This window comes from Oncorhynchus mykiss, chromosome 26, assembly GCF_013265735.2.
Source record: "Oncorhynchus mykiss isolate Arlee chromosome 26, USDA_OmykA_1.1, whole genome shotgun sequence".
Taxonomy (NCBI): Eukaryota; Metazoa; Chordata; class Actinopteri; order Salmoniformes; family Salmonidae; genus Oncorhynchus; species Oncorhynchus mykiss.
Window position 1 is genome coordinate 19,791,623 of NC_048590.1, and position 23,722 is coordinate 19,815,344.

At 42.6% G+C, this 23,722-nt stretch overlaps 2 protein-coding genes across 3 annotated transcripts; both read left to right on the forward strand.

Moving 5' to 3' along the window:
* Positions 1–329: 329 nt before the first annotated feature.
* On the forward strand, positions 330–17,426 carry LOC110506357 (neuropilin and tolloid-like protein 2). 2 transcript variants are annotated; one of them, XM_021585920.2, is made up of 9 exons: positions 330–752; positions 3,512–3,568; positions 3,722–3,868; positions 5,415–5,663; positions 5,976–6,023; positions 6,347–6,474; positions 7,143–7,371; positions 14,767–14,880; positions 15,006–17,426. In XM_021585920.2, exons 1-9 carry the CDS (start codon positions 743–745, stop codon positions 15,668–15,670), a joined length of 1,647 nt encoding a protein of 548 aa, XP_021441595.1. In that variant the 5' UTR covers positions 330–742; the 3' UTR covers positions 15,671–17,426. The 2 variants fall into 2 exon arrangements, with proteins under 2 accessions (XP_021441595.1, XP_021441597.1); XM_021585922.2 differs by lacking the exons at positions 3,512–3,568; positions 3,722–3,868.
* A 1,039-nt stretch (positions 17,427–18,465) lies between these two features.
* LOC110506360 (dnaJ homolog subfamily A member 2) lies at positions 18,466–23,631 on the forward strand. Its single transcript, XM_036963416.1, has 9 exons — positions 18,466–18,622; positions 19,793–19,852; positions 20,021–20,247; positions 20,398–20,478; positions 20,654–20,787; positions 21,130–21,326; positions 22,049–22,193; positions 22,312–22,439; positions 22,822–23,631. The coding sequence occupies exons 1-9, from the start codon at positions 18,545–18,547 to the stop codon at positions 23,005–23,007; spliced, it is 1,236 nt and encodes a 411-aa protein (XP_036819311.1). The 5' UTR covers positions 18,466–18,544; the 3' UTR covers positions 23,008–23,631.
* The last annotated feature ends 91 nt before the right edge of the window (positions 23,632–23,722 follow it).

Sequence of the window (23,722 nt, forward strand, 5' to 3'; positions counted from 1 at the left end):
CCATCATTTAAATAGCAGTTGACGTTTAACTGTCTGTTGATGTTTTTTCACGATTGTCTCTTGGCAACAACTTGCTGAGTAAATATTATCCTAATGGTAGGCTGTCAACTTTTCAGTTTTTTTGCGCAAAGCACATAACCCCATTGTAACTTGCTCCATTCATGTTGTATTATAACATAAATGGCTTTGCTCAATGTTACCAATATAATCTTTCAATGCAACATAAACAGAGCAGAGACTTGTATGCAGCGAGAGAGAACGCATCCGATTTTACACTCGGTGATGGGGTGCATGCGTACAAGCGGCTCATTCACGCAAACATCGCCCGGAGCTTAAATGAGCCTTGTTTAGTGCCATTACTTCAGTTCAGCCACAGACCACTCTGTGCATCTCTCTGTGCGCGTCTCTCGGATACTCTGCTGCTCAACCTCACTGGACAGTGCAACCTACTTTAATAATAGCATATGTTGCATGTGGAACTACCAGACACCTGTCTAGATGGAATTAACGTTGTATCTAATACTTATCGGGAGTGGTTGAAGAACAAGTGCTTATTTTCCTCAGAGGAAGTTCGGAGTTGATGATTGTCTTTCTGACTATGGAATTAAGGCGGTCAATGAAAAGTTGGATTTTATAAAAAAGCGACTCAATGCCTTGGATCCATAAAATGGAGAGAGAAAGCGTGTAACTCCCCAAGCTTAAGAAGGAGAACGTATTTGGCACCACCACACAGGGAGAGGAAATGCAAAGAGGTGAGTTTTACTTGGCATCACAGCGCTTTTGGATCGTATTAAGGACCACTGAAATGATACAAAAGGCTATTAATCACTCGCATCGGGTGTGATATAATTCATCCCTTATTATTCTGCAAGATAGACGAAACTCACCCTTACCAGATGTCTCCCGTTGTATTTTCTCTTGCGCCAAGTTGTTTTTATTGTGATATAATTCATCCCTTATTCTTCTGCAAGATAGACGAAACTCGCCCTTACCAGATGTCTCCCGTTGTATTTTCTCTTGCGCCAAGTTGTTTTTATTGTGTTCTGCATGTTTGTAAGAAGCCAAAATCCCTGAATGGCATCGCCACCTGCAGGTTTACATCTATTCAGTTATATTAGCTTTTTAGACTATTGCAAGGAGTCATCTTTGAAACGTGCCAATATCCGAACTTATAAAGATGAGATCTTTGCACAAGGCTACACAATCCGGAAGAATGCGTTCCAATTTTGGCTACTTTTCTATTAACGCCTAAGGTCGATGTCAGCGCCACCGCGGAAATCTAATTAGCATAAAGAAAATCCAAATTGTAAAAAAATAAATCGGTTAATTTAAACTAGATGTGTGTTTTTTTTTTTTGTTTTGCATTGGATGCGTCTCAATGTGTAACACTTCTGCGTCTGTGGTAAAAGGTGACAGAGCTAGAGCGGTGTTTGTCAGACCATGAGACATCCCGAACATCTCAAGTCATGTGTGATGAATACAAATGGTAAAAGCAAATAGCCTAATGTATTTAGGAGTTGAAAATCACCATGTTTTAGCTGAACGGCGGGTGGTGCTGAAGTGACAGCTCCTGGTGATCGCGCCACATCTGGGACAAGGCCACAGCTGAGGTTTGCAGCTCATTTTAAGACGCGATATATTCTGCTGTGAAATCATTGTGTTTTGTACTGTACTCTAGGCCTATTATTAAAGGGACTGCCAAGTAGTGTTTAACACACCTAGCCTGTAAACTGCACTGAATCTTATCACCGAGGGGGAGAAAATCGTGTTGAGTTCACTTCAGTAGGACTGGGCTATTTCAGTCGCGAAGGGCACAAAGTCTAGTTGTCTTAGAATTATCAACAAATGACTGTAGCGTTCTAACTCCGCATAGCCCCATGTTTTATTTTGTAATATAATTGCAGGGTCAAAATGCATCAGCAAACACTCAAAGAGGCCATATCTATGCTTTTTGGGTTAATTTAACCAAGCAATCTGGTAGGCCATCCATTTGTATTTACAATGCACTCCTACTCATGTTCTTCCATTAGTGTAGGCTATCTTGTAAAGGCATTCAACCTTTTCAATTCAGACTTTCAGGTCCATTCAAAGCTATTTGAACCAACTGTGTGCTACAATGAATGTCTGCCATAGACTGCTTTTAAGAGGTAGTTATTATGGTCTTTCAGTGGTCCCTCATAGCGGAGTAGGATCCGGAAAGGGCAAATCTTTGTGAATAGCCTCATAGTCAGGCCGTGCATGGAAAAGTGTGTGTGTGTGTGTGTGTGTGTGTATGTGCAGTCTGGCCTTCTGGCCTCCAGCGTATCACGCCTGGGAAGAGAGATGTGCGCATGGATGTGCGCATGGATGTGTGTTTTAAATTCTGTATAGTAGAGAACTATGCCGTCTGATTTCTTTTTGCAAGCCTGGGTGGCTATAGTCAATCCACGTTTCAATATGCATCAGTCAGGCTCTCGCTCATGGTTTAATGTGATATAAGCAGCGCAGTCTATTAAAATCCGTTGGGGGTAAACCTACATCGGGCTTATCTGGAGAAGACAGTGGTGTCGTGGGCTGAAATGTGCACAGGGGTACGGCAGTTTTAGCACAGATATAATACACAATGCAGTGCTGTTGCTGCTGCCTCCGGATGCCTGTCTCTCATTATGGCATCCCGCCTGTGAGCCTTATCCCATTTGTTCTGGTTCTGTCTTCATTCAGGACAGGAGGCTGAAGGGTTGGCGGATGCTCTGATAGGCGTGATGATGCGGGCCAACCAATGAGTGCTCCCTGACACACCATCAGAGGACAATATGATAACACATACATAGACATACAGCCTTCTTTGTTTAGCTGTACATAGTATGGAGGAGAGAGCTCTTTAGGCATCTGAGTTTGGCTTCAGACTTTTGGTTGTGATATGTCTTGGCTCCGATACGATGCTTTTTAGATAAGCTTTCAATGGCACAACCTATGAAATACAAGGCAGTGATACATCTACAAGACCCAAGGATCAATATTCTGTCAAGTATTGTTGTACATCGTACACATCAATTGCAAGATGCATCTTTAACTATATGTTACTGTCAGTGTTGTAGATCATTGGCTCTTTCACAGTGTGTGTGCTTATGTGTGTGCTTGCGTGCACGGTTATGTTAGGTTATGATGGATATGGTAGGGGTATAGTTCTTACTGATGCCCGGTCTAGCCCCTACATCACTGCTGTTCCAATAATCATCCATACACCATTTTGTAAATAAAAAATAAAAAAAGGTTTATAATTATCTCACCCAACAGAATAGAAGGCATGTTTCTCATTTAAACTGGTAATTACTATTTCCTATCTTAACTAGCAGATTTCAAGCTTCACATAATTGCTTTTTAATGAGGGGTGTGCGAGCTAGTGTGTTAGATTGCCTATTATTTCAACACTTTGATTCAATTGTTTGTACCTGTTCCACTCGTATTTGATGGTCCGTTTAGGAAAAATAACGGTGCAAATCATTGACATTGGAATGTTTTTCCCTTGCAGCCTGGGTACTCCTTATTCTGATAGAAGAGGGATTTGCTCTGGCACAGAGAACTAAAGGTGCGTCTTCTGTTGTCATCTTATGGGGGGAATAATCGGTCATGTTGTTGCACGTAAAACACTTTCACTGGCAGCAGCACAATAAATTGATCTAATCCCATACATTTCCCAATTTAAACATGGTCTTGATTCTCTTCACTGTCTTTTTCTCAGAGTCCTTTTCTCAGAATGAAGGCAGTCCACCTCAGAATCTTAACGAATGTGGCATCTGGGTCCGCAACATCAACGGGGGACTCTTCACGTCCCCCAACTACCCCAACACATACCCCCCTAACAAGGAGTGTGTTTACATCTTGGAAGGTACATGTCCGTTTCTGCCCGCTCAAACGAAAATGGCCTCAGCAGTGCCTTTGAACGTGGATAACAGCTGCTTATTAGCTTGTTGCAATTTTAACAGCCTGTCAGTCACTATATGCGTCTTATCAGAGTCCTGTCATCTTAAAAGTCCAAAACCTATATGTCTGTGGGTAAAACTCAGTCCAGTCAAAGTCGGCTGCAGGAACTGATAGTGGGATTTCGTCAGTAGGGAGATAAATTGAAGACTTGGTGAAGCTCAAGGGCTCCCCCTGTGGAGACATCAACTAGCATAGCCATAGAACCTACATTGACAAAACGGCATTGACGATCCAAATGATCCGTGTGCATTGTACAATGAGCAGTGCTAAACGAGGCCAATACCCCAGATCATAAATGACTCAAACCCAATAATGAATGGCATCGCTCATCTCCAAAAGTCTTAGGAGAGTGAGTCACTCAATACGGATCGGTCAGAAATGTCAGTCAACCTGGTTTATATTTCACAAGATATGACTTGTTGACTGCATTCCAGAGACTCTCTTGTCTCTCAGATGGTGTGCCTCTTGGTTAGCGATTTGTGTATTTGTTTGATTGTTTCAGTATGTTGTTGTATTGAGTTATCAAGCTAAGCTATATGTGGTATGTATGTAGCTACTTTTATCCGAAAGCTCTTGTTTCTAGTCCTTACCAGGGGAAATATACATGTGATTTAGTGTTCTGATAACAGTACTGCCGGTTTGGCTGAATCTGTACGGTAGGCTTCCGTCATTTATTCCTGTTTAAAATAGTGGCATTACTGCTTCCCACATACCTTCGAAGTACAGCTAATTTGTTTCGGTGTGTGTGCCGGCGGTGACATGATTTGTGTCAGTGTGGGCGAGCTAGTGACATGATTTGTATTTACGCGTGTGTCTGAGCTGTGACGTCGTCATTCAAATGGCGGTATCATTTGTTTCAGTTCAAAGGCATTACCCGCTCTTATCAATTTTTCTACCGTTTGACATTTTAGCATTGCAGGCAGTCTGATGCATATGTAATTCATCTATGAAGACAGGAATGAGCTAGATTTTTAATAAAAATGGTATGTGCAAGTGGTAGTCATGTTGATTCTGGGAGGCTACTTGAGCCAGTCATGTGGGGTGTGATTTACATGACATGAACTTCTAAACTCAAATGTATGGTTGAAGTTTTGTGTTTTGGTTCAGAACCTGTAAGGAAACATGCTGACATGTCAAGTCGTTTCAAGTCATGCTAAGTCCTGTGTGTATGCATCAGCACATGTGCATTAGTGTAAGGGCTGAACTTTGGCATCAATGGATGGAATCGAGCACTAAGCTTGGGTACCTTTGTGTATTTATGCAGGCGTGCATAAACTGACTGTGCATATGAGTAGAAAACAGGAGTTTAGCTGTTACCAGATTTTTAAACAAGTTTGTGTGCAGACTGAGATGCTGCTGTACTGGTAAACACAGTCCATGGAGCAAAGCCTTTTATAGCAGAAACCAAACCCAACACACCCCTCCTCCTCCTCCTCTCTCACCTCCTCCAGCTCTCCCTCGTCAAAGAATCCAGTTGGCCTTTGATAAGAACTACTACATGGAGCCTTCCTTTGAGTGCCGCTTTGATCACATCGAGGTGCGGGATGGTCCGTTCGGCTTCTCACCGATCATCGACCGCTTCTGTGGGTCGAAGAGCCCAGGCCTGGTCACCTCCACGGGCCGCTTCATGTGGATCAAGTTTACCAGCGACGAGGAGCTGGAGGGTGTTGGGTTCCGTATCAAATACACCTTTATAGCAGGTACACATTCTCAGTTAGAGCTAGCCTAATGGGCATATCCTCATTACAAACGCAGCCATAGGTGTGGATAATAAGGACTACAGCACATCCACAGATTTACTGTCAAGGGCCTCATTTTACTTGTTTGTTACCATCCAATAGTATATACTAAGACACTAAAATCAGCGTCTCACATCGGGTCACAGATATTAGCTCCCATTGGTCTTCCCCAGTTTATCTGACTTCCTTTAATGGGATCTTATCACTTTTCTTTACTCATGAATTCCAGCTCTGTGGATCAAGACTTATGTTCTTTCCTGTTTCTAATTTCAGACCCAGATTTTCATCTGCACGTGGGTGGACTGTTAAACCCGATTCCAGGTAAGCGCTTCAATATTTCACCGGTGTTTGTCCGATCCGATTTGAAGAGCTCTGTGCTCTAAAGCTTACTGGCTGCTATCTTTCACTGACACATGCTCACATGCTCTCACACACAGAGACACATCTCTTTCTCCTCTCTCTCTCTCTCTCTCTCTCTCTCTCTCTCTCTCTCTCTCTCTCTCTCTTCCTCTCTAACATCTCTTGTTTCTTTGTTCATGTTTTTCTATATCTTCCCTTATGCTCACCTTTTCTTCTGCAATCCTTCTCTTATCCATAACCCCCCCCCCCCCCCTCCCTTGTCCTCCACCTTTCTCTCTTCTCAGATTGTCAGTTTGAGATTGGTGGCTATGATGGTGTTATCCGCTCCAGTCAGGTAGAAGAGGAGGATAAGATTAAGCCTGGTGACGCTCTGGACTGTATCTGGACCATCCGCGCTCCTCCTCAGTCCAAGGTGAACATCTTGTTCCCCCACTCCTTCTCTCCAGTGGCTAAATGGGTCATCACGTCACTCACTGCAGAGGTCCAGCCACCGTAAACACACCCATTGATTTGAACACAGGAGACTGGGAGTAAGACATACCAGTCCCCTGACCCTCTCTCTGCTGTGGAAACCAAATTAGCAGTATGTCAAATTGGCAGTAGAATAACCAGGGCAGCGGGTATTAGGCCAATAATGCAGAAATAGCAGAAAATAGAATCGGCAGTACTGGGAATGAAGCTAAAAGCAGTCACTTGATGTCTGCGGTCTTACGAGTTCAAATGTGCTAAAGAGGCTGGATTGTTCCCGGGCTAAATTCACAAGGTGATCTCTACAGCGATACAGAGGCAGGTTTGTTAAGATTAGAGCCTATTCGGGTGCACAGCATACATCTTGCGCTCAAAAGATTTAGTTCTACAACTATTAATCTGAGGTCAATGATTCCCAGTGGTTTTGCGCTGTACAATTGGGCTAAGCCTACGAGGATAGGCTTAATCCAAGTATGAGTCTATTGTCATTCAGTACCAATATCCCTTTATAAATGCTTCAATTTCCACTTCATTTTGGGTACCATTTCCTTTCTGAGTGTCAGCTGGGTCGCCATGGTAACGTGTTGTAACGTGGTGATTTTCTGGCTGTAGATTTTCATTCGCTTCCTGGAATACCAGATGGAGCACTCCAACGAGTGCGACAAGAACTTTGTGGCCGTGTACGACGGCAGCAGTGCCATCGAAAACCTGAAGGCCAAGTTCTGCAGCACCGTGGCTAACGACGTCATGCTCACCAACGGGGTGGGAGTGGTGCGGATGTGGGCCGACGAGAAGAGCCGACTCAGTCGCTTCCAGATGCTCTTCACCTCATTTGTCGACCGTGAGTGTTCCCCTTCTTTCGTCCCCCCCCCCAAAAAAATATGTTACTTGCCGTTATTGTGGGCCGTCTAAACCAGGAGTTAATTTGGAGATAAATAATTGCAGATCAGTCTGGGGACTTTATCAATTGGCAGGTCCTCTTGTCTCCTTATTTTTTTTTTATTCTCACAATTTAGTGGTCAGTATTTTGTCCAGACACGCAGCAGATTTATGAAAGGTTGGAAGAGATAGATGGGGCCAACTGCCCATTATTCTCCTTGATTTATTGACGACATCCACATCCTCTGAATAGTAAATATCTGACTGACATTCAACTCTCATTTTAGAAATGGGAAAGTTAATTAAAGTGGCATGCTAAGCAGTGATATCGCAAAGCCAGTTCTTTTCCCACCGTCTTTGCCCGAGTACCTCAAAGAAAATGACAAGTTATTGAATATGCATATAACGGTGTAACGCATTGGCCATAATTATGTGTCATCATTCACAATGGACAAATGGGATTTATCTTCCCATTGAGGAATGGAAAAGCTGACTCATTTGTCATTGTTAGTATGTCATTAGGATCAGATGCTCTGAATAAAGCGCTGCTTTTTGCATGGCAGATGTGGTTTAAAGGTTGTTTATGTAAATGACAGAACATTTCCTTGGAGGAAACAGTTGAAGACTTTTATTCCAAAACACTATATCCATTTTCAGAAATGTTAGTAAATTAGCTTTTTTTTGTTTAAACCTTTACACTCTTGGCCTATATGGATAGGGCTATATTTAAATGTTTCTTTGGCTTTCACAAGGAAATTCAGAGAAACAGATAGTAATTTTGGTGCGTGTAGAAAGGAGTCCTAGGTGCATTCAGGTGCATGTTGTGCGGCAAATGTCCTTCACAATAGACAAACATAGGCTCCTTCTGTTCAGTACGACCCATCACGCCCTGTCATCTTGTAACTGGACATCAAACATAAAGATCCTGAATGTTGACACTGTATATGACATGGGTGTTATGACACGGAAATGTAAAGTGCACATTTGGACTCAGGTGTTTTCCATGTTTGTATGACATCACAGCTGTATTTATTGTAATCCTCAACGTCCACTCTTTCAAAACGCATTGTCATTTTTAATTGATCGCATTTCCCTCACTCAGACAACAGAAATGTGCAAGAGTTGCCCAACTAGCGGGAAGGGTAGGGGGAAATGTCTTGTCGCGTGCAGTGCTCCCGTTCAGAATGGCTGTAAGTCAAAAACCCATACAGCGCTGTGAAGCGCAGAGCCTGACCTCTGAAGTTAAATATAGCATGTTACTGTACAGTCACTGCGTTTGAATTTAGGTGCTTATCAGTGTCCAAATCTGCCATTCTCAGCCCGTAAACGGGTATGAGTGTAAAGGGCTACAGAACTTCTGAAATTAATTGGTGTGTAAAAATGATACATTTGTGACATCAATATTTTCAAAAATGATATGTGTGTGTGTGTGTGTGTGTTGAAGTCGGAAGTTTACATACACTTAAGTTGGAGTCATTAACTTGTTTTTCAACCACTCCACAAATTTCTTGTTAACAAACTATAGTTTTGGCAAGTCGGTTAGGACATCTACTTTGTGCATGACACAAGTAATTTTTCCAACAATTGTTTACAGACAGATTATTTCACGTATAATTCACTGTATCACAATTCCAGTGGGTCAGAAGTTTACAAACACTAAGTTGACTGTGCCTTTAAACAGCTTGGAAAATTCCAGAGAATGATGTCATGGCTTTAGAAGCTTCTGATAGGCTAATTGACATAATTTGAGTCAATTGGAGGTGTGCCTGTGGATGTATTTCATGGCCTATCTTCAAACTCAGTGCCTCTTTGCTTGACATCATGGGAAAATCTAAAGAAATCAGCCAAGACCTCATAATAAAAAAAATTGTAGACCTCCACAAGTCTGGTTCATTTTTGGGAGCAATTTCCAAATGCCTGAAGGTACCACGTTCGTCTGTACAAACAATAGTACGCAAGTATAAACACCATGGGACCACACAGCTGTCATACCGCTCAGGAAGGAGACGCATTCTGTCTCCTAGAGATTAACGTACTTTGGTGCGAAAAGTACAAATCAATCCCAGAACAACAGCAAAGGACCTTGTGAAGATGCTGGAGGAAACAGGTACAAAGGTATCTATATCCACAGTAAAACGAGTTCTATATCGACATAACCTGAAAGGCCGCTCAACACTGCTCCAAACCCGCCATAAAAAAAACAGACAACGGTTTGCAACTGCACATGGGGACAAAGATTGTACTTTTTGGAGCAATGTCCTCTGGTCGGATGAAACAAAAATAGGACTGTCTGGCCATAATGTCCATTGTTATCTTTGCAGGATAAAGGGGCGCCTTGCAAGCCGAAGAACACCATCCCAACTGTGAAGCACGTGGGTGGCAGCATCATGGTGTGGGGGTGCTTTGATGCAGGAGGGATAGATGGCATCATGAGGAGGGCAAATTATGTGGAAATATTGAAGCAACATCTCAAGACATCAGTCAGGAAGTTAAAGCTTGGTCGCAAATGGGTCTTCCAAACGGACAATGACCCCAAGCATACTTCCAAAGTTGTGGCAAAATGACTTAAGGACAACAAAGTCAAGGTATTGGAGTGGCCATCACAAAGCCCTGACCTCAACCCGATTGAAAACTGGTGGGCAGAACTGAAACAGCATGTGTGAGCAAGGAGGCCTACAAACCTGACTCAGTTACACCAGCTCTGTCAGGAGGAATGGGCCCAAAATTCACCCAACTTATTGTGGGAAGCTTGTGGAAGGCTGAAAGAATGAAAGAAATAAAAGCTGAAATAAATAATTCTCTCTACTATTATTCTGACATTTCACATTCTTAAAATAAAGTGGTTATCCTAACTGACCTACCTAAAACAGGGAATTTTACTAGGATTAAATGTCAGGAGTTGTGAAAAACTGAGTTTGAATGTATTTGGCTAAGGTATGTAAACTTCGGACTTCAACTGTATATAATATACAGTGCCTTGCGAAAGTATTCGGCCCCCTTGAACTTTGCGACCTTTTGCCACATTTCAGGCTTCAAACATAAAGATATAAAACTGTATTTTTTTGTGAAGAATCAACAACAAGTGGGACACAATCATGAAGTGGAACGACATTTATTGGATATTTCAAACTTTTTTAACAAATCAAAAACTGAAAAATTTGGCGTGCAAAATTATTCAGCCCCCTTAAGTTAATACTTTGTAGCGCCACCTTTTGCTGCGATTACAGCTGTAAGTCGCTTGGGGTATGTCTCTATCAGTTTTGCACATATTTTTTCCCATTCCTCCTTGCAAAACAGCTCGAGCTCAGTGAGGTTGGATTGAGAGCATTTGTGAACAGCAGTTTTCAGTTCTTTCCACAGATTCTCAATTGGATTCAGGTCTGGACTTTGACTTGGCCATTCTAACACCTGGATATGTTTATTTTTGAACCATTCCATTGTAGATTTTGCTTTATGTTTTGGATCATTGTCTTGTTGCACGCCCAATTTTTCAGTTTTTGATTTGTTAAAAAAGTTTGAAATATCCAATAAATGTCGTTCCACTTCATGATTGTGTCCCATTTGTTGTTGATTTCTGATCAATTAGATGTTATTTTAATGGACAAAAAACGTGCTTTTCTTTCAGAAACAAGGACATTTCTAAGTGGCCACAAACTTTGGAACGGTAGTGTATATCAATCAATACAGTAATATGAAATTTGGACTTTGGTCAAAAGTAGTGCACTATATAGGGACTTGGGTGCCCTGTCGAACAAGGCCTAACACTAACCAAACACTATAGCATTAGGTTAGATTTATGATGGGTTTAGTATATATGTTAAATATACAGGATACAAACATTCCATTCCAGCTAAACAATGGATATTAAGCGATTTGCAACAAAACCCATTTTTCCTCCCCAGCTTCTCCTTTACCCAAATCCAGATAGCAGATGTTCTGAAAGAGCTGCAAAACCTGGACCCATACAAATCTGCTGGGCTTGACAATCTGGACCCTCTATTTCTGAAACTATCCGCCGCCATTGTCGCAACCCCTATTACCAGCCTGTTCAACCTCTCTTTCGTATCATCTGAGATCCCCAAGGATTGGAAAGCTGCCACGGTCATCCCCCTCTTCAAAGGGGGAGACACCCTGGACCCAAACTGTTACAGACCTATATCCATCCTGCCCTGCCTATCGAAGGTCTTCGAAAGCCAAGTTAACAAACAGATCACTGACCATCTCGAATCCCACCGTACCTTCTCCGCTGTGCAATCCGGTTTCCAAGCCGATCACGGGTGCACTTCAGCCACGCTCAAGGTACTAAACGACATCATAACCGCCATCGATAAAAGACAGTACTGTGCAGCCGTCTTCATCGACCTGGCCAAGGCTTTCGACTCTGTCAATCACCATATTCTTATCGGCAGACTCAGTAGCCTCGGTTTTTCTAATGACTGCCTTGCCTGGTTCACCAACTACTTTGCAGACAGAGTTCAGTGTGTCAAATTGGAGGACATGTTGTCCGGTCCTCTGGCAGTCTCTATGGGGGTACCACAGGGTTCAATTCTCAGGCTCTTTTCTCTGTATATATCAATGATGTTGCTCTTGCTGCGGGCGATTCCCTGATCCACCTCTACGCAGACGACACCATTCTGTATACTTCTGGCCCTTCCTTGGACACTGTGCTATCTAACCTCCAAACGAGCTTCAATGCCATACAACACTCCTTCCGTGGCCTCCAACTGCTCTTAAACGCTAGGAAAACCAAATGCATGCTTTTCAACCGTTCGCTGCCTGCACCCGCATGCCCACCCTGGATGCTTCCGACGTAGAATATGTGGACATCTATAAGTACCTAGGTGTCTGGCTAGACTGTAAACTCTCCTGTAAACTCTCCTTCCAGACTCATATCAAACATCTCCAATCCAAAATCAAATCTGGAGTGGGCTTTATATTTCGCAACAAAGCCTCCTTCACTCACGCCGCCAAACTTACCCTAGTAAAACGGACTTTCCTACCGATTCTCGACTTCGGCGATGTCATCTACAAAATAGCTTCTTATACTCTACTCAGCAAACTAGATGCAGTTTATCACAGTGCCATCCGTTTTGTTACTAAAGCACCTTATACCACCCACCACTGCGACCTGTATGCTCTAGTCGGCTGGCCCTCGCTACATTTTCGCCGCCAGACCCACTGGCTCCAGGTTATCTACAAGTCCATGCTAGGTAAAGCTCTGCCTTATCTCAGTTCACTGGTCACGATGGCAACACCCACCCGTAGCACGCGCTCCAGCAGGTGTATCTCACTGATCATCCCTAAAGCCAACACCTCATTTGGCCGCCTTTCCTTCCAGTTCTCTGCTACCTGTAACTGGAACAAATTGCAAAAATCGCTTTTATTTCCCACACCAACTTTAAACATCTGCTATCTGAGCAGCTAACCAATCGCTGCAGCTGGACATAGTCCATCTGTAAATATCCCACCCAATCTACCTACCTCATCCCCATACTGTTTTTATTTATTTTCTGTTCTGCTCTTTTGCACACCAGTATCTCTACTTGCACATGATCATCTGATCATTTATCACTCTAGTGTTAATCTGCTAAATTGTAGTTATTCGCCTACCTCCTCATGTCTTTTGCACACAATGTATATAGACAATTTTTTCTACTGTGTTATTGACTTGTTTATTGTTTACTCCATGTGTAACTCTGTGTTGTTGTCTGTTCACACTGCTATGCTTTATCTTGGCCAGGTCGCAGTTGTAAATGAGAACTTGTTCTCAACTAGCCTACCTGGTTAAATAAAGGTGTTCTCAACTAGCCTACCTGGTTAAATAAAGGTGTTCTCAACTAGCCTACCTGGTTAAATAAAGGTGTTCTCAACTAGCGTACCTGGTTAAATAAAGGTGTTCTCAACTAGCCTACCTGGTTAAATAAAGGTGTTCTCAACTAGCCTACCTGGTTAAATAAAGGTGTTCTCAACTAGCCTACCTGGTTAAATAAAGGTGAAATAAAATAAAATAAAAAATAAACATCGAAAATCTATGAATTAAAATTCTGAGAAGAGTAATATTTTACACACACATAGGCACCCATAACCATTCATTTCTCATGAAAAAACACAAATGTGAAGAATTAGTCGATATAGCACTTTGGAAATAATCTCTTCAGTTGTTCCTCCACCACGCTGTAATAGTTTAACTAAATGCCTGAATAATCAGAGATATATTCATTCCTGTCTTCATTTTGGATATCATTTTTCTTTATTCCCATCACTGCAGCACTTCATTACCTTTTAAATTCAACAGAGATGTTTTTTTAAGAGCTCTTAAACATTCTGATGCATATGAAAAAATATCACATTTTTCATGGTGTTTGTCTTGCATTTCAAATTCATGTTGTCCCAACGTCATAGACCGGGGTTCAATTAAAGGACAAAACGGAGACATTCATCTGAGTAATCAGTCAAGGCACTTTTACCTGGATATTTTAGTCCTTGTCCATCTCAGAACACCATTGACACGCAGAGAGAGTACTGTGCATCATCATTTTCATTACCTCTGTGGTTCTGGGCTCTCTCAAGGGGGAACTGTGAAGATGGGGAACACGAACCGGCGCTGACACGCAGAGAGAGAACAAGCTTTTTGAAGGCGAGAGATGTCTAATCAGTTTGGAAGTGAGCGCATAGTCAGGGGAACTCTACGCACTCAACGGGAGACGAAAGGCGTGTTATGACCCCTTCATCCCGCTGTCAGAACTGCTTAGCCTCGCGGCAGTGGAGGGGAATGGTTTGGTGTTCGGCCCTAAACAGCGTGTATGTGTCAGGGGTGCAGTGGGACCTGGTGGGGGCTAGTGTCGTACTGTCTGATGGGGTTTGAGGTGTGTGTGTGTGGGGGGGGGGGGTGTTTGGGATGACAAGCTGCTCAGATCTCTGATGTAGAATGGTGGGAGAGGCAGGGGGGGGGGGGGGGGCAGGAGGAAGGGGGATGTAAATGTGTGGCGGGGGGCATCCTGTTAGGACCCACAGAACCAGCCTCGCACATCCATCTCCTGGGCCCAGCAGCCACGTTCAATTTACCAGCCTTCCCAGCTGTCTCGTGACTAGCCTTGTAAGAGCTAGTTTAGTCAGGAGTCTCAGCGCGCCTGGCCATCTGTGCCTCGTGATGGCCGTCTAAATTGATTTACTGCACTCCATACTCTACGCTGTTTTTTTTTTCACTCTGCATGTTTGCTAGGAGAAGCAGCCATTTCAATTGCCGATCATGTCATGCAAGCTGTAAATGATGATGTATGGTTTCAAGTTGCAGACATCTAGCATTTTATCGCAGTAGTTTTCATCTTTAATAACTTTACCTTGTCTCTTGTTTCAGCCCCGTGCAATAGCAACACATTTTTTTGCCATAGCAACATGTGCATCAATAACTCCTTGGTGTGTAATGGGGTCCAGAACTGTGTCTACCCCTGGGATGAGAACCATTGTAAGGGTGAGTGAAAATTACATTTCCCATTCTCTACTTTTAATCATTTAGTACTTTTATCATGTGGTAACTTGACTTGCGACAACCAAACCATTATAGTAGACTTACTGTTTTTTCCGCTTCACAAACAGAGAAGAAATCCAATGGCCTGTTCCATCAGATTACTAATACCCACGGCACGGTGATCGGCGTGTCCTCAGGCGTGGTTCTCGTCCTACTCATCATCTCCATCCTGGTCCAGATGAAGCAGCCCAGGAAGAAGTTGGTAGCCCGCCGGCCAGTCTTCAACAAGGCTGGCTTCCAGGAGGTCTTTGACCCTCCCCACTACGAGCTCTTCTCCCTCCGTGACAAGGAGATCTCCTCTGACCTGGCTGACCTATCAGAGGAGCTGGAGAGCTACCACAAGCTGCGCCGCTCCTCCACCACGTCGCGCTGTGTCCACGAGCACCATTGTGGCTTGCAGGCCTCGGGAGGCAGCATGAAGCAGAGCCGCACCACCCTCAGCTCCATGGAGCTCTCCTACCACAACGACTTCTCCAAGCCACCGCCCATGAAGACATTTAACAGCACCTATAAGAAAAGCTGCTACGGCTACAAACAGACTCACGATTGCGCCGAGAATGTCATTGAAGACCGTGTCATGGAGGAGATCCCCTGTGAGATCTACGTCCGCGGCGGAGCGGCCGGGCCAAGTGCTGGGCCAGGAGGCTGTGGCACCCTCAGCTCCCGCAACGGGGGCCGCAATAACACCAGCATCGTCGACCCCCAGCAGCGTTCAATGTCCATGGACTTCTAGGTGAAGATGGGAGAGGGGGAAGTAAAGGAGGAGAGGAACCTTACTCAAGTTTATTTTCTGGTTTTCCTTCTTTTGATCAGTTTAATAGGGGGGACTCTTCGCATGCAGATTCAGCCTTTCCCCTGTATGCTCAAAATAACGGGACACTGCCACACAGAGACACAGTCAGATGAAAATTACTTGACTGTTTACTGTATTTACATTCATTCACATGTCAAGCACATATATATTATCCTTCTATTTTCATCTTTATTTTTGTCTATGTACTGTATATTAAAACCAGAGTATCAAGCTTCATGTTGTTGCTTTTAACCCATTCATTTGATATTGTTTGATTTGATAAAAATGTGCATATATGATGACAATGATGTGATGCAGGTTATGATTACCACACACACATCTACACACATGCAGAGCCCCAATGAATATTCTATGTCTTGAGGGAACACACTAAATATACATTCAGATGTGGCAGATTTTCATGTAGGATATCTACAGGATATTTGCCAGCAGCATACCACCCTGCATACCACTGCTGGCTTGCTTCTGAAGCTAAGCAGGGTTGGTCCTGGTCAGTTCCTGGATTGGAGACCAGATGCTGCTGGAAGTGGTGTTGGTGGGCCAGTAGGAGGCACTCTTTCCTCTGGTCTAAAAAAATATCCCAATGCCCCAGGGCAGTGATTGGGGATACTGTAGGGTGCCGTCTTTCGGATGGGACGTTAAACGGGTGTCCTGACTCTCTGAGGTCATTAAAGATCCCATGGCACTTATCGTAAGAGTAGGGGTGTTAACCCTGGTGTCCTGGCTAAATTCCCAATCTGGCCCTCAAACCATCACGGTCACCTAATAATCCCCAGTTTAGAATTGGCTCATTCATCCCCCTCCTCTCCCCTGTAACTATTCCCCAGGTCGTTGCTGCAAATGAGAACGTGTTCTCAGTCAACTTACCTGGTAAAATAATGGATAAATAAAAATAAATCAAATAGACAGAGGAATAGATGTGTTTTCTGTGTGCTTTTTAACATTTTGGTTCCATTTGGGGATTTTGAGTTCAGATGCGGACTATGTTGGTGAACCCAGAGAGTATAAAACGGGGAATCTATAAAGGGATTGGGATGCCGACACAAACACACCTGGTACAGGGTTGAATATCCATGAAGTTTTTAAATGATAAATAAAAGCTAAAAGGGTCATTCGGGAGCTGATGATAAATTCAGAGTGATGTGAGAAAGTAGCCTAAATAGGCTAGCAACTTTTAATTCAGAAATGTTGATATTACCTGAATGGTGGAATAAGGACTACACAGATGAGATTTTGTCTTCTGATATGACATTTAAATCAAACAGACAGACAGACAGACATGGGCCACCATTTATTATTTCAATCACTGGTTGTAGGATTTCATTGTTTCATTAAAAGAGACCCTACTCACTTACCTGTGTCTGCCTTTCATTTGATAAGAAAACACTAACAGTTGCTCTACATTAAAAAAAATACCAAAACCCCACAACAACTTAATGAAACAGCATGGGAATTGAAACTACTGAAAATAGCCTGAAGTTAAGTTTTTGTTTAGTTGATGTGTACAAATACATTGTATTCTTAGCCATTTTAGAAAAATGTAATATTAGTCTCCAATTCATATTATGTATATTGTAATTAATTACCATAATTGACTCTGCTCAGTCCTATAAAAATGTATTTATATGATTATATTATACATTGAACCGATGTAATAAAACATTTTTTTGACTGAGTTTTGTGCAACCGGGCCTTTTAAAATTCCTCTTCAATCAAAATTCACTCTGTAGCATGCAGTGTATAGGATCTTATGTCCATTAGTGTCTGTAGCAATCAATGTCAATTACATTTTATTTCACTTAATTTACTGCAACACCATTGTTAGATGAGACACACAAAACACGGAGACAGACATCAGTCATAGAAGCCGAATCTCTTTCTCCACCACCCAACATCCCAACCTCTCTCTCTCTCTGCTGTCATGTTGCATTAGACAATACGATATGCGCTTAGGGCTTCATCTGTCTTTAAAAGGCAGAGGACACACACAGAGTGCCACAAGTATCAATGGGGTCTGAAGCTACAACGAAGCCCTGAGAAACCCACAAAAAATTATCTATGATCTATATTCCTACCAACATAGACCCAATGATGTGATTCTGTAGGCCTTGATGTAAAGATATGGTGGACTGTGTCAACCAAGAGAGGACAAATGACTCCTGAAGCACATACGAAGACTGAGCAAATACTGTGTGTCTTTAAGTGCATGTGCGAGCTTGTATGTGTGTGGTTGTGATTTTGTCAAAGTTTCATCTTAGAGACATGCCACAAGTGGTCTCTTCACAGTCCCCAAGTCCAGAAGGCGCACAGTACTAAATAGAGCAATGACTACATGGAACTCTATTCGACATCAAGTAACTCATGCAAACAGTAAAATTTGATTTAAAAAACAGATAAATGCATGCATACACACACACACACACAATAGCATACACACATACACATGGATTTTGTACTGTATCTATGTGGTTGTGGTGGAGTAGGGGCCTGAGGGCACACAGTCTGTGAATGTATTGTAATGTTTTTAAAATTGTATAAACTGCCTTAATGTTGCTGGACCCCAGGAAGAGTAGCTGCTGCCTTGTAAAATACCTGAATCAATTGCTCATGTATAATAGAGAGGATAAAATATATGAGGCGAAAAGAAGGAAGTCACCCTATAATTGAGATGCACCTCTTTTTTTCTAACGCCAGGAGAAAGGTTAAAGTTGACGTTGCGTATGACGTTTTCGACCGGCTCTTCTTCCTTCTCTTCTCGCTTCCCGTGCAGAAGGTCCGATCTCCAGCTTCATCATGGCGAACGTTGTCGATACTAAATTATATGACATCCTAGGGGTGTCCCCCACTGCCACTGAAAATGAGTTGAAAAAGGTAACGTTGACTGTAGCTCCCGATTTATCGAGTTAAATTTAATCTAGGTGCTGTGGAGTTTGAATTGTTCGTAGAAACAGGAAATAGGTTATTCTGGCTAAAAGCTAGTCTGGCCTAGAAACGGTAACTAGCTCTGTTTCTAGCTAACAAACGTTAGCGTCAATCAGCAAATACTTGTCAACTGTGTCCTGTACTACAATTTTTCTGCCTTAATGTTTTAGCTAACTACCTCTGTCTTTGGCGCAAAGTCTTTTAGATGTTTGTACTTTGCGCTTACGTTAGCTTTCAGTTTCAACAATGATGGCATCTCGTAAAACGAACACCGGCTTCGAGTATCTTTTTTGTAAAAGTTAGCATGCGGTTGGTAGCTCTATCACATGTCTAGAGTCCGCATAATACGCACTGTATTGTTAAATATTAAACATTTTACTGTATCAACTCGTTTGATAGCACTGGATTAGCAGTTTTGTTTACGTTTTTCCAGACTGGTGGTTGTTAACCAAGACAATGACTAGCTAGTAGCTAGCTAACTCTCGTGCGTCTGTCTGCTTATAACAGATAAAAGACGCAACCGAGTCGCCTCATACCAGGTTGCTATAGATAAGTTACTATATCAAGGTTACCCCAGTTTGATCTTTTAACGTTTAACTAACTCTTCGCTAACGTAGTGTGTGCCACCAAACGAGTTAGCTGGCTAGTTGCGTTATTTAGCCGGCTAACCTACGACGTTAACTCACGTGTTTACAGATTCATTCACAGTAATGGCATTTTGGGGCCAAATCTCCAAGGTCGGACATTTTGGGTTGATTTTGTTGGGGGAAAATTTGATTCATAGTTGGTTAATAGTTGTGAAAAACATTTGAACTGTTTAGCCAGTAGCTTACTTTAGTCATTGTGAGAAAGTGGCTAGCTAGCCCGTCAACGTGCATATAGTAGTTAGCTATCTTCCGCAGATTTTTTAAATTCAATTTACTAGCTAGCTAATTTAGGCCAGCTAACTAACCTTACCGTACAAAGCAACGTCAGATTCCTGTCACTATTTAATTGATGGCCACTACTGGGATTACGTAAAAAGTGGAAATGTTTATACAACTCATTGGCTAACGTTAGCTAGCATAAATAATCGAAACCAGTGCCTTGTTGTATTCATGTGCTTGCCTTTTCTTTCAGTCATACCGGAAGCTAGCAAAGGAATATCACCCCGATAAAAACCCAAATGCTGGCGACAAGGTATTGAAATGGCTTAAAGTACATTTTGGGGGGAAGGGATACGATGTGGTCTAATGTGAGGAAAGTGTTCAATCGTTCATTAAACTAATGAGTAGATGCAAAACGAATGTTAACAAATATCTGTAAATGTCATAACACTTACTGTACACCTGTCTCCTTCAAAAACAGTTCAAGGAGATCAGCTTTGCGTATGAAGTGTTGACTAATCCAGAGAAGAAGGAGCTTTATGATCGCTATGGGGAGCAGGGACTGCGAGAAGGAGGTGGTGGTGGTGGGGGAATGGATGACATATTTTCACACATCTTCGGTGGTGGACTCTTTGGCTTCATGGGCGGACAGGGGCGCAGCCGAAATGGTGGTAGACGAAGAGGAGAGGACATGGTTCACCCACTCAAGTAAGCTTAGTCTATGGATTGGTGGTGTCACAGATCTCTTTAGTGATAATTAAATGTTTTTTATATTATGATTCATTGTCTGACTGTTTAAGTGACCCGTGGTTTCTATGACCTTGCTACGCTCTCCAATTATGCGCATTGGTTTTTTAGAGTTTCACTGGAAGACCTGTACAATGGAAAAACAACTAAACTGCAGTTGAGCAAGAATGTTCTTTGTGGCACTTGTAATGGGTAAGTGTTTCCACTTTCATCCTTTTGTATCTGCAACAATTTTCCCACAATTACTTCTCTAGCCCACATGAAGCAGTGTTGAGATCTTGCTGTTTTTGCTTGTCAATTATTGCTTCATACGTGTTGATCATGTAGGTTTGTTGGTGTGTTAGACTAAAAGTTAACTTCTCAACAGCCAGGGTGGAAAGACTGGCGCAGTTCAGAAGTGTGTGGCCTGCAGGGGGCGTGGTATGCGCATCATGATCAGACAGTTGGCTCCTGGGATGGTCCAACAGATGCAGTCTGTTTGTACTGATTGTAATGGAGAAGGTAAGTAACAGTACAGTTTAGAAACCCTTATACTTGTAGTACCCAGATACACATGATTTTAATCATATATATATATATATATATATATATTTTATTTATTATTATTATTATTATTATTATTAATAATACTAAAAACCTTTCAACTAGGCAATTCAGTTAAGGACAAAGTCTTATTTACAATGACGGCTTACTGGGGAACAGTGGGTTAACTGCCTTGTTCGGGGGCAGAATGACAGATGTTTTTCCCCTCTTGTCAGCTCGGGGATTTGATCCAGCAACCTGCTGCCCAAGGTAGCCTAGTGGTTAGCAAAAAGGCTTTGACTTCTATTGTTATACCCACAGGTGAGGTCATCAATGAGAAAGACCGCTGTAAAAAGTGCGAGGGCAAGAAGGTTAGCAAGGAGGTGAAAATCCTGGAGGTCCATGTCGACAAAGGCATGAAGCATGGGCAGAAGATCACCTTCGGAGGGGAAGCCGACCAGGCGCCTGGGGTAGAGCCAGGAGACATTGTCCTCGTCCTGCAAGAGAAAGAGCACGAGGTAGAGATTAACTGCTGTGCTCTGGACACCATGGTCCCCACACCTTAAGACTGGCTCTTGTAAACTAAGGGCAATATTACAATGTGGAAACATATTAGTGAAGCTGCAACATTGATGTGTAAACTTGTTATTACTCAGCTATTATGTCTCGCATGTCTATGAGGAGTATAGTATAGGTGGCGAATGTTGAATAGTAGCTGGATGAACAAAAGCGTCCAGCTGGCTGAGTTGGGTCCTCCAGCACTCTTGACTGGGATCCTTTGGGAGCAGATTGTAGTGACAGCACAATGCTGCTAGGCCAATGAGAACACAATGTAATCCAGTTTACAGTACTGTCCCCCCCCACCCTCTGAGCCCCCCTGCATGTCTGGCATAACTTGGTATTAATTATAGTCATGAGTGGCACGTAGTTCCTAATCTTGTAGTCCTAGCATTTCCACTCCATTGTCACCTCCAGACTCACTCACTCCTCTGAAGATGGGAGAACAGACACATGTTAATGGCACCAGCCTCTCATGTGGAAAACAGACCAGTACAATACCCTGACAGGGTGTATATGCACTGCTTCCTGGGGGGGGAGGGGCTGCTGCTGCTATCTTATGTTCATTATTTATGTGCCAGCAGTATCGGTTAGTTGCATTTCTATCAAGTGTGATTTTAAATTGGCCTATAACCATGTCTCTTACTATATTGACACTCTGCCTGTTTTCTCATGCCAACAGACATACAAGAGAGCGGCCCATGACCTGCACATGACCCATAAGATTGGCCTTGTCGAAGCACTTTGTGGATTCCAGTTTACGTTGAAACACTTAGACGGCAGACAGATTGTAGTCAAGTATGCTGCTGGCAAAGTCATTGAGCCAGGTAAGAATTTTATCTTTTTTCTAGTTTTACATGTGGAAGATGATACAACAGCATGTGAATATTAATCCGTGCAGTATGTGAAAGCAATGTTTCTTTTAATACAATGTTTATTTTACAGGCTCTGTCCGAGTTGTTCGAGGGGAAGGGATGCCACAGTACCGTAATCCATTTGAAAAGGGGGACCTATACATTAAATTTGATGTGCAGTTCCCAGAAAACAACTGGATCAGCCCCGATAAACTCAATGTAAGTCATGGACTATGAAAAGACGTGTCCATTTCTGTCACAAGCTTGAATATTATGGTAATGTTTGTTCTATTATGGGATTGAATGACACAATTTGATCATTCCTAACAGATTAGGATTTTGACCCAAACCATACTGGTTATGTTTAGCGGGGCTTTGTTATATATCATTTTAAAAAACAGCCCTTATGTGAATCTGCCACTTGTGCTACTTCAGCTTTTAAACACCATTACTAATGAGATTGGTATTTAAGAGCTAAGGTACCCCACAAGTGTCTTATTTATTTTTAAGGGTTTTGTAACGATAGCTGTATGCTGAATAGGGGGCTTTGCTAACTAGGCATAGTTTTTCTAATTTTCTGTGACCCTCTGTCAACCCCTAGGAGCTGGAGGACTTGCTGCCAACACGTGCCGAGGCTCCCATCGTGTCTGGGGATGCGGAGGAGGTGGACCTGCAGGACTACGACGTCAGCCAGGGCTCGTCTGGAGGACGACGTGAGGCCTACAACGACAGCTCAGACGACGAGGGAGGCCACCACGGCCCTGGAGTACAGTGTGCCCACCAGTAGCATCTGGCGCAGGGGAGAATGTATGTGTTGCACCCGCCCAATCTTCCATCCCGAACACGCATCCCTCACTCTCCTTGTGGCAACACCAGATAAGATGGGGGAAAAAGTCATTTCTCCTTTGATTGGTGTGTAACTTGCATTTTTTCATAGTATTTACAATTTAATTTAAACCAACCATAAAATGCCGTTTTGGCCTCAGCCTCTGGACTGTGAGGTGTGAGTTAGGGGAGGAAGATCCTGAAAGGACACAGGACACAAACATCGCATTTTTAGGTTTGTATGTATCTGTGCTTGATTTTTACCACTTGATTTTTCTTTTTGTAGGTTTTTACTTGTTTTCCTTTCTATATATTAAATTCAAACATAAGACATTGTGTATAATATGAAAGTGATTGTCGGTGAGCTTTATATCAGCTGCGCTTATACAGTGGTGATACAAATGGAAAACACCTATTTCTGTACTCAACCCTGGTGCATGTTAAGACCGCATTGGTTCCTGCACTGATTAAACATCCAACCTATCGAGCGAAGCTGGGAAAAAATACTATTTAAAAGCAGCATAACTTCTGTGAAACAAGGTTTATTAAGTTGTTAAATAAACGTTCTTCAAATCTCAAACAGCAATACTGGATGTCTGTGATTCTGTCTTGTTCTTGTCTGGGAAATCAGTCAGGAAAATTATATTTTAGTTACCGCCTCAGTCCTTTGTCATTAA

Bases quoted from the DNA above. Each gene is read 5' to 3' on its own strand.
- LOC110506357 (XM_021585920.2), top strand. The intron at 5,664-5,975 runs GTACACATTCTC...TTCTAATTTCAG, and splicing joins CAAATACACCTTTATAGCAG to ACCCAGATTTTCATCTGCAC. The intron at 6,024-6,346 runs GTAAGCGCTTCA...CTCTCTTCTCAG, and splicing joins ACTGTTAAACCCGATTCCAG to ATTGTCAGTTTGAGATTGGT.
- LOC110506360 (XM_036963416.1), top strand. From the start codon at position 18,545: ATGGCGAACGTTGTCGATACTAAATTATATGACATCCTAGGGGTGTCC. The intron at 20,788-21,129 runs GTAAGTAACAGT...TTATACCCACAG, and splicing joins TACTGATTGTAATGGAGAAG to GTGAGGTCATCAATGAGAAA. The intron at 22,440-22,821 runs GTAAGTCATGGA...GTCAACCCCTAG, and splicing joins TCAGCCCCGATAAACTCAAT to GAGCTGGAGGACTTGCTGCC.